Source organism: Mchenga conophoros, linkage group LG14 (assembly GCF_057382185.1).
Source record: "Mchenga conophoros isolate Kocher_MC1m ecotype Shallow Benthic linkage group LG14, M_conophoros_male_GT1.1, whole genome shotgun sequence".
Classification (NCBI taxonomy): Eukaryota; Metazoa; Chordata; class Actinopteri; order Cichliformes; family Cichlidae; genus Mchenga; species Mchenga conophoros.
The window spans coordinates 17,445,346-17,458,634 of record NC_140539.1 but is presented as its reverse complement, the minus strand read 5'-3'; the positions used below and the strand labels follow the sequence as shown (position 1 = coordinate 17,458,634).

At 39.1% G+C, this 13,289-nt stretch overlaps 1 protein-coding gene across 1 annotated transcript; it reads left to right on the top strand.

Moving 5' to 3' along the window:
- Positions 1-4,204: 4,204 nt before the first annotated feature.
- Positions 4,205-8,929, top strand: tirap (toll-interleukin 1 receptor (TIR) domain containing adaptor protein). The gene is made up of 3 exons (XM_085244765.1): positions 4,205-4,393; positions 4,587-5,207; positions 5,772-8,929. Exons 1-3 carry the CDS (start codon positions 4,387-4,389, stop codon positions 6,017-6,019), a joined length of 876 nt encoding a protein of 291 aa, XP_085100891.1. The 5' UTR covers positions 4,205-4,386; the 3' UTR covers positions 6,020-8,929.
- The last annotated feature ends 4,360 nt before the right edge of the window (positions 8,930-13,289 follow it).

Genomic DNA, 13,289 nt, shown 5'->3' with positions numbered 1-13,289 from the left:
TATATATATATATATATATATATATATATATATATATATATATATATATATATATATTAGGGGTGCAACGATACACAAAATTCACGGTTCGGTTCGGTTCGATACTTTGGTGTCACGGTTCGATATTTTTTCGATACAAAAAAAATGTTCATGCCTTTTTAATTTGTCATTTATTAAAATTATAAATATATATTTTAACTCAAAAGTACAGTTTTTAAATTTAACCCTAACCCTTGTGCGTGTTTTTTATTTTGACAGCGAATGCGCACCTGCGGACCACTTATGTGCAGCCCTGGTTATTTAGCTCGTCATATTGCAGCCACAGAAATTCTTTTGTCCATGAAACCATAAAGCTGCACTTTCTTTTTGCCTTATAGTCTGATTTGTCATAACTTCTCCGTTTTGTGGTAAGCTTTTCTTTGGCTGTCACTTCTTCACCCTGACCTGTCTTATTTGGCTCAGCAGAACTGAAATGCTTTTACACGCACTCGCATAAGCTCAGCGATTCTCTGCACGATCAACCTCTCACATGTTTAAGCTGCGGGAGATTTCACTTGTCATGTTTTTTAGATTAGATAGAACTTTATTAATCCCTCGGGTGGGTTCCTCTGGGAAATTCGATTTGCATAGTTTGCATAGTAAGCTAACGATTAATAAGACGATGTCAGAGGAATTGGTGCACAAATTATCATCACTCACAGATCAGTGCTGTCGCTCTCTATACACAGTTCACACGATTGCAAAGTGAAAGCAAAAAACAAGCGCAAATTCAAACGCGACTTCAATATGTCACATATTGACAGTGGCTCACCGATGCCAATGACATAATTACCCAGCTACATTTCCGAAAGAATGCAAAAGCATTGACATATATTTTTCCTTCCTACAATAGCCCGACGGGCAGGGCAGAGATGGATTTTGGTAGCCCGACTGAAAAAATCGCTAGCTCCGGGACATCGGGCTAGCGATATTGCAAGCCCTGTATCTGATTGAGGAATCACTCATCTTTGGAAAAGAGAGTTTATTACAGAGAAATGTCTCTTTCCAAAATAAAAGCTATACTATCCGCTTCTTCTGGGCTATATTCTCAGCAGCATAAGGAGAATCATGTGCTAACAGCTGTCTAAATGACTCGGCTAAAGTTAGTAGCATGCTTGCTTTTTTTTTGTCTGCTTCCACTTGTCTTTGCACTAGGATGATGTCGGCATAAATGTGCAGTCATATTCGTTGTGTTCCCACTAGTGCTTTCAGGTTAATCTCGTTGAAATGACCTTAACGCCACAACACGGCAAATCTCCGTTAACGAGCTACCGCCGATCGCTCCGTGCATGGGGCTAGACGGCCAACACGTTAACGAGCTAACTGCGCTAACACACTAGTTCACACCAATGTAATTGAGCATTGCATGGCACATCCAACATACTGTTTTACTTTAGTCCATGACTCGCTTACCTTCAGGGTCATACTTCACATGAAAACCAAAATAATTCCAAACGCCAGATCTGAATGAGGGTCAATTTGCCTGTTGCAAGGAGAGCTTAACTTCTGTCTCGCTAGCTTGCCCTGTGCTCTTCCTTCTGACTATGCTGTCTGTGTTGAGCGCTCAGTGGATCTGCGCTGGACAGTGCAGCCTAGGCGGAGTAGTCGAACACAGATTCACTGAGCGCTCCACACAGACAGCATTGTCAGAAGGAAAGTTGATAAAATAAATTACAAATGTTGTATTGTTCGATACATATGCGTACCGAAAGCACTGTATCGAACGGTTCAATATCGATACGAATATCGTTGCACCCCTAATATATATATATATATATATATATATATATATATATATATATATATATATATATATATATATATATATATATATATGAACAACTGATGGTACAGACAAGCAGACATACGACAAAAAGAGAAACAAAAAAAGTAAATATGAAACCACCAAGAGGAAACAGCTGGGTTAAGTTAACCAGCAAAAATTCCCCTACAGTTCCCTGAGTACTCAGTATAAGCTACTACCTAAAGAGAAATTTCAGGTAAATAATTGTGTTATTTGATAGTAATAATATAGGCCGAAGACAGGACAATTAAAATCTAAGCTAATCTAAGTCCAATTAAAGAAAAAGTCCTCAAATTAAGGTCCAGAAGTATTATTGTTTTATAATATTTTCGGTTATTACAAAGTAACACATAATTCAATATAATATATATTGAGGTAGCCTAATAGTTGTATCAGTGTCTGTATGTAGTCAAACAACAGGCTCTCAAATAAAAGAAAAAACATTCAGTTAAATAATACTTTGCACTATGCTTATTATTTCACCATGAACTCGATATTCTATAATAATAGAATAATAATAAAATTGAACAATGTTCTTTTACATTCAAAATTAAAATAAATGAGCTTTTGTCATAAAAAATGTTTCATTTAAAAAGGGAAAGAGAAGTTTCTTCATCTTCTTTATCCTCAGTCACATCAAGAATTATTAAGAACAGCTTTTACCGACCGCTTTTCTCTCTCTGTTGCTTTTACTTTTGTCTTTGGACTTCTGCGTTTCATCTCCTCTCAGACTTCTCTGTTTGCACACACACGTGTTCGCAGGGTTGCACTGAAGAAACTAAATGATTGGCTGAGTAGCTTCATGTGTGATGAGTTACAATGCACGTGATTGGTCTGTATGTTTCCTATGTGCATACATGTAGTACTACAAACTGTACTGTAAATATACAAGAAAACTGTTTCTCTACAGGTTCTAGGGCCTAGGAAATTATATGCTGTTGATGGCGATAGAAATTAAACCTTCACCCATTTCCCAGTTTAACACAGTGTAGTAAAAATACTAAATAGACAAGATAGTGCTGGCTCATCCTTTTTATCTGTCTTTCTTCTCCTTATTCTTTATCTCTTCTATCTATCAGTGTGGGTGTTTGTGAGATACCAACACTTGTGATTCAGTCCATCACACTACTTTTTTTTTTTGGCCTTACCTGTTTTCGCTGTTTCCAGATTCCTGGATCTCCTGATGTGCATAACTAATAAAGAGAGTTTTATCTGTGGAGATAAATTTTCTGGATTTGGAAAAATTGTGAGTAATACAAAATTTTTGCTGATTTTCACATTAGGTGTGAACTTGACCAGATTTCAACAAAAATTAAATCAGGTGGAACTGTTATTGGTATCTACCATCAAAGAAAAAAAAATGAAAATAATGAAAATAATGGATGCTAGACTGCTAACAGACAGACAGAACTGATTACAAACTCCATTTCCAGGGGAGATTAACCAAACCAAAGCAACTATTTTACTGACTGAAACTCTGAAACATGTATAGATGTGTAATGATGAGTTACTTTGCTTTTTAAAATCTTTAAAATCTTTTTTCTTTTTAGTTTTTACTGGCTAGCTATTACCATATTTTTTCAGTTACTTTAAATGATTAGAGAATTCATGTTCTGGGACTTGAGACAACCCAAAAATGCCAATATCCTTAAAGTGTAACAAAAGGTGGCATAGCAGAAGGGAAAAAAGTGTGAAAGCTCATGCCTCTGAGGGGCAAAAAAGTACATGGTATCATTTTGCAGTGGTTGCTATGCGGGCAGATGCACGAAACCCGCCCACCTCTGGTGCACTCATATGGACCCTGCTACTCAAATTTTAATAGACCAATTATACTGAAATTTTCCCACACTTCAAAAATGCTGAAATGTGGGAAAAGCCCAAATGAGGGTTCCCCCCCACCACAATTAACATAGTACAGGACTTTTTTTCATAAATAACGTGTGTGTGTTGGGGGGGGGCGGTTGAGGCTTACTGTCACCCCAAACTTCCTCTTGTTTAAATATATAACAGTGGTTTTATTAACTTCCTTCATGGTGAAGCTGGAAATGCAAACCATAGTAACACATGGATTACAGAAATAGATTTGTGGACATGGTTAGGCCTATTAACATTTCCCACCTTGTCTTCATGCTTCCCACTTCATTTTGTTCTTTATGAGATCAGTTTTTTCTATCATATTGTTTAAAAAAAAGCAAAATATTTTTTTTTGACAAATGTCAGTTTACAGCGATGAATAAGGTGATCAGTGAAGTCTGACAGTTTTTGCATTTGAAATTCGACTGCACATGCTGAGACATCCCTTCCAGCAGTCTCTAACTTCCTCATTTTATGGTGATATCAGTGACTTTCTCTTTGCTGCTATTGTGTGAGTTTGCTTTTCGGCTACAGCCTCGGGTTGCGATGTTTTTAAAGAGTGGAGAAATTGGATTTTTAGAAGCTCCCACCGATGGAATTCAACACTATCTATTTATCTATCACTATCTATATCTATTTGTCAGAAGTACTTTGGATACGATTTGAACAACCATGACGACCTCAGCAACATGCACGGTAAGTAAAAAGTTCTGGTCACTTCTTTCAGTGTAAATCTGATCAGAATCCTTTTGAGGATTTGTTTGTGCACGTGTGACAAAAATATCTACTGTTATTCACACGATTTTTCATAAGTTGTGTGGAATGTCAGGAAATCTTTATACTTAAAAAGAAAAACAAATCGACCTTAAAATCTTTTTGTTTCCTTTAGGTTGGTTCCAGAAACTCTTGAAATCGAGAGGATCTTTATCAAAGCAACACAATAAAGAAGCCACAAAAGGTTCAGTGTCTTCTGTTAGTGGTGCATTAACATCATCCTCATCTACATTACCATCGTGCTCTTCGTCGTCGCTGTCATCATCACCCGGGGGGACCCCCTCGAAACCACGGCAGCTGCCTACTGTTCTCAGTTGTGAGTTGAGATGGAAAAGAAAGTATGACCTATTTGTTTGTCACAGCAGCGCCCAAAGTGACATTGAAGAGGCCACACGCCTGGTCTCCTTCCTTGAGGATTCGCCCCGCAGCCTCAGATGCTTTCTGTGGCAGAGGGACGCCTGTCCAGGAGGTGCAGTTTGCACCGAGTTTTGTCAGGCAGTGGAGAACAGTCACTTACGAGCTCTGCTTATCACTCCTAATTTTGTTCAGGATGATTGGTGTAATTATATGATGCACCAGGTACTGACAGAGGGACCCATGTCCAATAGGATGATTCCTCTGCTTCACAGCCTGTCCCACTCTCAGTACCCTAAGGAGCTGAAGTTCTACTACTACATTGACCTGAGCAGGAACCCCATCCAAGCCTATACGCTTGTCAACAGGACGGTACTCCAGTGTAAGTAATGAGAAGAGAGTGATATGAACACGAGCTGAGATCAGTCATGCCATGTTTAAAATGATATTTGTTTAAATCAGCTGGGAATCACAGACTGATTTAACACATCACAAATCAAAGTGATGTGCTGTGATAAACTCCTCATCCTGATTCTCATACTTAAATGTTTCAGATCATCAAATATTAGATAAAGATAATCCAAATTAATAGAAAATACAATTCTTAAGTGATTCTGTCATTTATCAAAGGTACAGCGATGACCTTTTCTAGGTTATTATTTAGAAAAAATGTTCTCCTCATAAATATATATTGATTAGTGTTTGACTACAGCTTCTAAAAGATTGATGCGTTTTCATAAACTTCAAATGAATTTATTTAAAATGCACAGGAGCGTGCTCAAGTTTGTGGAAGCCTTCATGTTTGTTTTACCCAACACTTTACTTGTAAATCTTCTTTTATATCCAACTAGCAAAAAAAGAGAAAAGAAATAAAAGGGTCATCTGCATGAATCAGTTCTCTGGGTGAGATAATATCTTTAAAAACATTCCTTTGTTCTTTCTTCAGACCTGGAGGACCTGGTTAAAAAAGAGGTGACTCATAATTTCCAGATGAGTGGCTCTAGCAGTGGATTAGATGGAGCAGACAGCTCAAAAGAAGACAAGCTGATGTCCCAGCACAGCCCTGCTGGGACTGCTATTCCACTGGAAGTGATGCGAAAGAGCCATAAACACTTTAGTGGCATTTCCTGTGATCATCAGCAGCAGCAATTAAAGAATATGACGCAGGAAGGGAGAAACTTAGCTACTGACTGACCTCCGTTTTAGTGTTCCTTTTATCACAGCGTGCGGTTATTGCTTTTTTAACACTGGATATGTGGCAGAACAATAAAAATGATCAGCATGGGAATTCAATTTTCCTGTCACAGCTTGTGAACTATAGTGTGAGTGCGCAAGATATTTAAATGTAAACATTAAAGGCGTTTGTGTTTGTAGTCTCAGCTTTGTAATGAGAGGAGGTTGTCTTTTCCACTAGGTGGTGTATTCTACTGCAAATTCCAACAATAGAGAGTACCAGTGAGGAAACATGAATGGGTCATATCATGAGGTCTGTGTGTGGGTTGTGTATGAGAAAGGGAAATACCCACCCATTACAAACTGCTGACAGTGGTATGACATTTGAACTGATAACACAGGGAATGTAATTCCTTTTTAGGAAAAAAAAAACACACTTCTTTCTTCATTTTAAATTAAATATTTCTTTAGACTTATCATCTTTTGCTGTTAGTATTTCTGCCATTTCTTCCTGACACTTGGACAGTGTCAGACAGCACCAGGTCCGGTCCAACTATAACTAATGAATAAATAGTTGAAACAAAGTCTGATCAAGTTGAAAATTTGTTGTGAACCCCTATCGTCCTTCCAAGGGAGCTTTCACTTCTCCTTGGCAGACTTCACTATTCATTAAGCATAGTAACAAACAACAGGTTTTAGATAGCTGACATTAAGTTTAGTCCACTCATCGTGGAATATGAAGTATTCACAGTATCAAGTGGAGAACAATGTGTGATGTTTTTTTTTTTTTTTTCCAAAAAGCAGACAGGGCTTATATTCCCTTTACAAGGAATCGTTTGCACTGAAGATGTACTACTGTGTTCTGTTCCTCACTCTTCCCCAACCTCCTAAACAACAGCAGACATTTAGCGCTGCAAACAGAGATCCCTTATAATCGGCTATTTCGTGCCAAGCCAACGTTGCAACATAAAAATTGAGACTAATCTCTAAAAGGAACAGATGTTCTATGAAGCCTTTGTTGTTACCAAATCCTTGAGCATGCGCATGTGTACGCACACACACACACACACACACATTCAGATGTAGTTATGTGAATGGCTGTTAACGTCAGACAAAACACGTGTCACATTTCACATACGTAATGTAAAAAGCAAGCTAAACTAACGAACTGTGGCCCTATAAATGGTCTGATCACGATCGCTAATGAATGCCAGCAAATTGCAGAATGTAAGCTGAATTCTGTTTTCTCATGCTGTGCTCTGCTGTGCCGTGTTAGCTAACGTTAAGGCACAGCATTGTTGGACTTGGACATGAATTCTCAATTAATGTGAGAATTTAATCAAGCTGTTTATCAGAGAGGAAGCATATTTGAGCGCTAGCCTAACATTAGCTGCCATAATGTTAGCTTATAGCCACCTGTTGCTGTTTAGCTGCTTCATTGTCAGGATTCCAGATGTCTAATCTTCTGACACTAAGTAATTGTGACAATATTCTGAATACATAAGCATTTTAATGTATCCTTTTGTGTGTAAGAGCCCTGACTTCGGTTCAGGTAATGGCACTTGAAGCGAGTAGTATATTTATGAGTACAGTATTCTTTTTTTTTTTTCAGCTCAGGAGGCAGAGCAGATCATCTACCAATCGGTTGGTGGTTTGATCCCTGCCTGCTCCTGTCTACATGCCAAATATCATTGGGCAAGATAATAAACCGAAGTAGCTCTGTGATGCATCCATCAGGGTATGAATGTGTGTGAATGTTAGATAGCAAGCAGTTCTGCATAGAAATAGTGCTTGTATAACTGGCTGTGAATAGGTGAATTAAGCATGTTGTTTATAAAGCACCTTGCTTCAGGACAGTATAAATGTTCCATATATCAATCAGTGTTAGACTAAAATCTGCCAAAATATAAAAGGTTTCCTTTGTTTATAAAGACAAAACATGATTTGATTAGATTGACATGTGACACTGCAAGGCAGTGGTTTATATTGTTGCCTCACAGATATGTGTACCCTGTGTTCTAATCCACTAGACCTATTTTAGGCTCACTAAAATTTGACAGCTTAAAATAGGATCATATTTGCCTGTGTGTTCTTACTGAGAGTGTGCATGGTTTCACTGTGCCTTTGTGAGTTTATAGGTGCGATTGTGAGTGGAAACAGTTATCTGTGTTAGCCCCACACAGGATGTACCCCACCTCTTTCATGATTAGAGCTGGGATAGATTCAACATGTCATATCCCTCACCTCGAACTGACCTTGAATTGGGTAAGTGGAAGGAAATGTTTTTGGTTTTCGATGAATAATACTGATAAATGACTAAAATGCTCATCCACTTGTCTAAAGACTAAAACTGAAAACAGTGACTGTGGTTTGGTGTGGAAAAGCCCCCGAACATGCAAGTTGAGTGTCATCATCCCACAAATTTCAACACCAAGAAAGATGTAAAGGAGAGCGCAGAGTTTAGGTCTCTTAATAGCAAGCAGTGTGTTTTAGATCACTATCGTTGGGAGAGCGTTGAGCTTTAAGTCCCCTTGGTGGTCTGTACAGTGTGCGGTGGCACTGACCTGGATCTTTCTGCCTGTGATGAGTGAGTTCAGCTGGCTGTGCTACAGCGATGAAGCAGCTGGGTTACAGATAAACATTTTCGTGGTTTCAGTGAGACTGGTGAGCATACTGAGCCATAAGAAATGAGAATCACTTACAGTACAGTAGCTTTATAGACAAAATAAAAGACAGAAGTCTTTCCTTCCTTACCATTGTTGCCAAGATGCCTGCTCAAAGGGGGAAGGGGGACGTATGATTTTTGGAGTTTACTGTGGAGTCTTTACCACCATGAGGCAACTGTTGTGATTTGATGCTACATAAAAAATGTTATTGAATTGAATTAAAGCCACATAATAAACACCGTTATTCATTAACTTATCTGCCACTGTTTTTTTAATTGTTTTACCAGCAGCATTAAGTTTATAACATGAACATCTAGTTTTATTGCACTTTGGCCTATTTCTGTGTTTATGATTTCACTATACCCTCTCCCCAGTGTGAAACAAGGAAGAAAGATAAAGCTTCTTTGCAGCTACTTCTTCTACATAACATTTAAAAGTCTAATTCAGGATCCCGTTTGCTATTGTATTCTTGGGCATTGTTGGGAAAATAGTTCTGACATCCACTTAAGAAAGACTGCACACAATCTATCTTATACTGAGTCAGACATGATTAATGACGAGCTAAACTTGATGATGGAACTGGACAAATAAAGTCGTAAAGGAGCGACGCTTTCGTTTAAAGAACCCAATGAATGTTCGTTGCCAAGAGATATAGAAGATGTTCAGACTGTGGTTTCTCAAATCTACATAATTAAACATCTATGTTCTAAAATCAAACAAAGAATTATGAGTTTTCTAAAGGAAAAACTAGTATAAACCAACCAGTAACCGTCGTGGGGCGACCGTGGTTTGTGGGGCGACCGTGGTTCAGGGGGTTGGGAAGCTCATCTTGTAACTGGAAGGTTACTGGTTTGATCCTCTGCTCTGTCTGTCTTGGTCTTTGTGTCCTTGGGCAAAACACTTCACCTACCGATGGCGTGATATGGCAGCCTCGCTTCTGTCAGTTTGCCCCAGGGCAGCTGTGGCTACGACTATAGCTTGCCTCCACCAGTGTGTGAATGCAAGAGTGAATGAATAGCGGAATTGTAAAGCGCTTTGAGTGTTTCGAAAAGCGCTATATAAATGCAATCCATTATTATTAACCCAACAGAAGCGCTGATCTTTTCTTTTTTATGTTTTAGTCTGTTACTTATGGCAGACTACACCATGCTGTTACTTACAGATAAAAAATATGTCTCTCTAAATGTTGGTACCTGTACAAAAAATGTAAAGACGAGTTCATCAGGTACCCTTCAACAGTAACTCCATCTAATTCACCCCACAGGCGGGATCAACCTGTATAGAATATATGAGGCTATTTCAGCTTCTTTTGGTGAGAGTGAGAATCAAATGTCCTACTACTTGAACAAAACAATTTCAAAAGATAGTGGCTGTCATTGTATTATGTAATATTTCCCCAGTATTTGCTTGGTATCTCTTTCAAGGAAACAACAAATATCTGGCATCAGATCTTTGACTCAACTGAGTTATGTCTAGCTGATATAAGATTATTTGTGTTACTAATTAACTTATTTCCAGATGTTGTTGTGAGAACAAGAAGCGCAGAGGAAGGGACATTGCAACATAAGAAACATTATTTGTCTTGCCACAGAGTAACCTCCCTTGTAGACTCTGTATCTGGGTGTGTCTTTTGTCGCTACTAAACAACTTCCTAGGAATACATGGTACAAGGGATAGGTTATTTCAAATCCATGATCACATCATAAATGACTGGAAAATCATTCTCCATGAATGATTACCATTACGAACTCTAGCTTCTGCCAGTACAGTTTCACGTGAAATTGTATTTCATATCACAAAGTAGTTAACAATGTCTCATAAAAAGTGTGTTTATAACTGTGTGCAGTGTGCGTCAGCATAGAGGGTTGGAAATATTGAATTGAATCATTGGGCATTCATGAATCCGTGGTATTTGGATGTGTCTGAAACTGCCTGGATTAATGCTCATTATTAATGAACTGCAAAGGCAGCCAAGACTCAAAACTTTCCACTGACACGCTCCTGATTGTGTTAAAAAAAGAAACAAGACGATGCTCACTGAAAGCAGAAATGTAGGCTTAAGGACAAAGCTTGACACAAACTGGTGTTTCTTGCTCTGATAGTAAAGATGGGAAAAGTGAACTGAAATTTAAGTTTGGTCAGAATACACTATTATGTAGTGTGACTGAGAGCAACATGCTAATTATCCAAAACCAAGAGTTAATGTTTGACAGATCAAAGTAAAACTCATTATGATTTGATGAGACATCTATAGAATAAGCTAAGCTAAGCTAAGCTAAACTAAGCTAAGCTAAGATAAGATAAGACTATTGATCCCACGACGGGGAAATTTTTTGCGTTACAGATATCAGAAGGAAATACAAAAATACAAAAAAGTACAATCAATGAAAAAAAAAAGTAAGATAATACACTGTATACAATGGTAGCATACACAGTATGTGATGATGGATATGGTTGGAAATATGCAAGACATAAACTATATAGCTTGACATAGAATAGAATAGCCTTTATTGTCATTGTACAGAGTACAACGAAATTGGAGTGCCACTCCCTTGGTGCAAGTTTCAATAATAAATATAAATGTTTTTGTTTGTTTTTTTTTTGTTTTTTTTGCCTGTCCCGTTTGGCTCTTTTGCCATCAGAATTGTTGTCTAAAGGCAAAGAAAGATGCCCAACAGATTTACTTTACCAAATTGACCATCCCAGCCTTGCCATAATGGTCCATTTGATTCACCTTTTATTGTTTATTTTATTTTCACTTACTGAATATAGGACAGACTTGACTGGGGGAAAGAAGGGGAGAAAGAAAGAGGGAAAGAGAAACAGCTGAGAAGAGGGACGGGGGAGAAGGGCAAAAACCAAAAACCAACAGAATGAGCAGAAAAAGAAAAAAAGAAGAAGAAAAGAAAAAAAATGCATATATCAATCACCTGGGTCACCTGCTGAGAAAGAAAAAAGAAAACAAGCAGAAGAGAACAAGAGTAATAGAATAAACAACATCACAATGATATATGGGAATATGACAGTAAATACTAAATATTAAACATTATTGTGCAGCACATAAGATCAACAGAATAAATATAAATGTAAAATATAAAAAGTACAAAAAAAAACAATCGTAAGTACTCAAACAATAGTACAATATATACAGGATAGCAGCATTAATATAATGACAGTATGAATAGCAGCATAATATAATGACAGTGACGGTATGGAATAGGTTCAATTGTTTTTGTGCTTATTTACTATGTTGGTAGCTCTGGGAAAGAAGCTATCCCTGAATCTGTTTGTCTTGGTTTTATGTGACCTGTACCGTCGGCCTGACGGTAATAGTTCAAACAGTTGGTTGCTGGGGTGAGAGTAGTCCTTGATGATATTGCCAGCTCTGCTGAGGTACCGAGAGTTTGCAGTGACCTCCAGGCTGGGCAGAGAGCAGCCAGTGATCTTCTGGGCTGTGTTGATGACCCTCTGCAGTACTTTCCTGTCCGCAGCTGAGCACCCTGCATACCATGTTGTTATGCCGTACGTTAGGATGCTCTCTATGGTGACTCTGTAAAATGTCACCAGCAGCCTCTCCTCCAGGTTGTTCTTCCTGAGCACTCTCAGAAAGTGGAGACGCTGCTGGGCCTTTTTAACCACCGCCGTGGTATTTGCAGTCCAGGAGAGGTCATCAGAGATCTGCACGCCCAGAAACCTCATGGAGTGTACCCTCTCCACACAGTTCCCGTGAATGTAAAGTGGGGCCGGGTCTGCTCTGCCCTTCCTGAAGTCCAAGATAAGTTCTTTAGTTTTCGTGGTGTTCAGTTGGAGGTTGTTAACTGAACACCACTCAGTCAGTCTGTTGACCTCATCTCTGTAGTCCGACTCATCCCCCCCTTGAGATGAGTCCAACCACTGTGGTGTCATCCGCGAACTTTATGATGGTGTTTGAGAGATGGGTAGGGGAGCAGTCGGATGTGTAGAGCGTAAACAGGAGGGGACTCAAAACACATCCTTGTGGAGACCCGGTGCTGAGTGTGATGGTGCTGGACAGGTGGGGGCCGAGTCTGACAGACTGTGGTCTATTTGTTAGGAAGTCCTTGATCCAGAGGCAGATGGGGGTGGAGAGTCCCAGGTGAGACAGTTTCTGGACCAGGATCTCCAGGATGATATGACTGAATGCTGAGCTGTGAAGTCCAGAAAGAGCATTCTCACATAGCTTCCTCGGTGCTCCAGGTGACTCAGCGCAGTGTGGAGCGCTATGGTGATAGCGTCCTCGGTGGATCGATTTGTCCTGTAGGCAAATTGGTGGGGGTCCAGAGTGGGAGGCAGACCGGCCCTGATGTGCTGACAGACCAGTCTCTCAAAACACTTCATCACTACAGGCGTAAGTGCAACAGGCCTGTAGTCATTTGGGCTGGCCACAGCTGTCTTCTTGGCGATGGGGATGATGGTGGAGGTTTTGAGGCAGGGCGGGACGGTGTTTGATGACAAGGAAAGGTTGAAGATTTTAGTGAAGACTCCGGTCAGTTTGTCAGCACATGCTCTGAGAACCTAGCTATTGTACCACTACTATTCCTATGTATAGACATGTACACACTAAATATACATATGTATACATATACATACATATATACCTTCACATG

Excerpts from the sequence above, each read along its gene's own strand:
- tirap (XM_085244765.1), top strand. Across the intron at positions 5,208-5,771 it reads CAACAGGACGGTACTCCAGT|ACCTGGAGGACCTGGTTAAA; the intron begins GTAAGTAATGAG and ends TTCTTTCTTCAG.